Source organism: Octopus bimaculoides, chromosome 6 (genome assembly GCF_001194135.2).
Source record: "Octopus bimaculoides isolate UCB-OBI-ISO-001 chromosome 6, ASM119413v2, whole genome shotgun sequence".
Taxonomy (NCBI): domain Eukaryota; kingdom Metazoa; phylum Mollusca; class Cephalopoda; order Octopoda; family Octopodidae; genus Octopus; species Octopus bimaculoides.
In genome coordinates this window covers 5125150-5126980 of record NC_068986.1, presented here as the reverse complement: position 1 = coordinate 5126980, position 1831 = coordinate 5125150, and the positions used below count along the sequence as shown (strand labels likewise).

Genomic DNA, 1831 nt, shown 5'->3' with positions numbered 1-1831 from the left:
ATATATATATATATATACTTCACTCTGTCCCTGTCGTTTTTCTTGCCCCTCCCTAATTCTTTTGTCCCTCTGCTTCTACCTTTCTCTCTTCTCTTCCCACATGACCGGTGTTCGGCCAAGCATGATCTTTCTTTCTTGGCCGGCCATTGTGCATGCAAAATCGTTATTCCTCCCTGTGAAATCTTGTATTCCTGCTGTAAGGCATTATTTCCATACACGCCAGCCAAATTTAATTTGTCCTTAGTCGAAAGACATCCGTTGTTATGTCCTGATTTATTATTTTTATTGTATTTGTGCAACATTTTTCGTTTTTTTTTTGACACTAAATAAGAAATGTTTGAGTGAAGTTAACCATTTTTGCATGTTTTTGCAAGGCTAATATGTGTCTTCCATGTTGTAATTCTTCCAGTTTCAACACATGATCTCAGATCAAATCACTTGCCTGGCAGGTACACTTCTGCAGTTCTAATACTTTTAAAAGAAAAATAAAAAGATATTTTTGAACCAACAAGTTGTATACATAAGCAATAGAATTCAATATTAGTCAGAATATTAGGGCAGTGAGCTGGCAAAATCATAAGCATGCTGGGGAAAATGCTTAGTGACATTTTCTCTGTCTTTACATTCTGAGTTCAAATTCCACCAAGGTTGACATTATCTTTTATCTTTTTGGGGGCCAATAGAATAAGTACCAGTTGAGCACTGGGGTCACTCTAATTGACTTAACCTCTACCCCAAAGTTGTTAACCTTGTGCCAAACTGTAAAACCAATATTATTTAGAATATCTATTTATTCCATTTCAGAAAACAGAACGTGGATGGCGAGAGGTTCTTGTTGATTTAAATTTAGATTTATCTTCTCCAAATGATTTTAAATTCACAGTCTCAAAATCTCCTACTCCTGCTTCGGTTTGCTTCCAAGTAAGTATATTTTTTTATTTCATTTGTCATTCTAAATCCAGTTTTGTAATATTTTCTATTTTTAATCTCTGATGTTTGAATTTCTGACAAAGATGACATCTTTTATCTTTTGTCTTTTACTTATTTCAGTCATTAGACTGTGGCCATTCTGGGGCAACACCTTGAAGAATGTCTAGTCATGTGAATCAATTTCAGTACTTCTTTTTTCATTTTTAAGCCTGGTACTTATTCTGTCGATCTCTTTTGCTGAGCTGCTAAGTTACGGAAACTATTTCAGCAACACCAGTTGTTAAGAGCAGTGGTGGTGGTGGGGGGTCATGACGACGTGTATGCCCACATACACACACACACTCATGCCCACACACACACACACACACAATGGTCTTCTTTATGTTTCTTTCTACCAAATCCACTCACAGTCAGTCTGAGGTGATAGTAAAAGTCACTTGCCCAAGGTACCCCATGCAGTGGGACTGAACCTGGAACCATGTGATTGGGGAATCAAACTTCTTGCCACGCTGCCACACAAACATTTTCTGTAAGGCTTAAAATAGATTTTATTTGATTTGGAACCAACGAATACAAAAAATGTTTAATTTTATTTCAGAAACATCAGAGATAAAAATATCAGGCTTTATTTTAGGAACAAAAGCTATTTATTTATTGTATACCACAGTTTGTGAACGATACCATTGTTGGTTACAGGTTTCCCACATGCTGGTCGCTAGTTCACAATATTTCTGATGTGATAAGGAAGTATTTGTTACTCAGATGATTTTAACACCCAATATTTCAATTATGTTTACAATCTTCATTGACACTTAGCAACCAATATAAACACACACAGACACAGACAAACATGCACAGACACACACACACACACACACACACACACACACACACACACATA

General features: G+C 36.3%; 1 protein-coding gene and 1 long non-coding RNA gene across 7 annotated transcripts in view; one reads left to right on the top strand and one right to left on the bottom strand.

The window, feature by feature from the left end:
- Nucleotides 1-1831, top strand: part of LOC106879174 (protein arginine methyltransferase NDUFAF7, mitochondrial) — a 39207-nt gene that overhangs the window by 28387 nt on the left and 8989 nt on the right. For all 6 annotated transcript variants that reach the window (XM_052968573.1, XM_014928620.2, XM_014928619.2 and 3 more), the window contains one exon: nucleotides 805-921. In XM_052968573.1, the coding sequence (XP_052824533.1) occupies nucleotides 805-921 (117 nt within the window). The remainder of the gene's footprint in view (nucleotides 1-804; nucleotides 922-1831) is intronic.
- Nucleotides 1-1831, bottom strand: part of LOC128248090 (uncharacterized) — a 13863-nt gene that overhangs the window by 4368 nt on the left and 7664 nt on the right. The gene's annotated exons all lie outside the window — the stretch shown is intronic.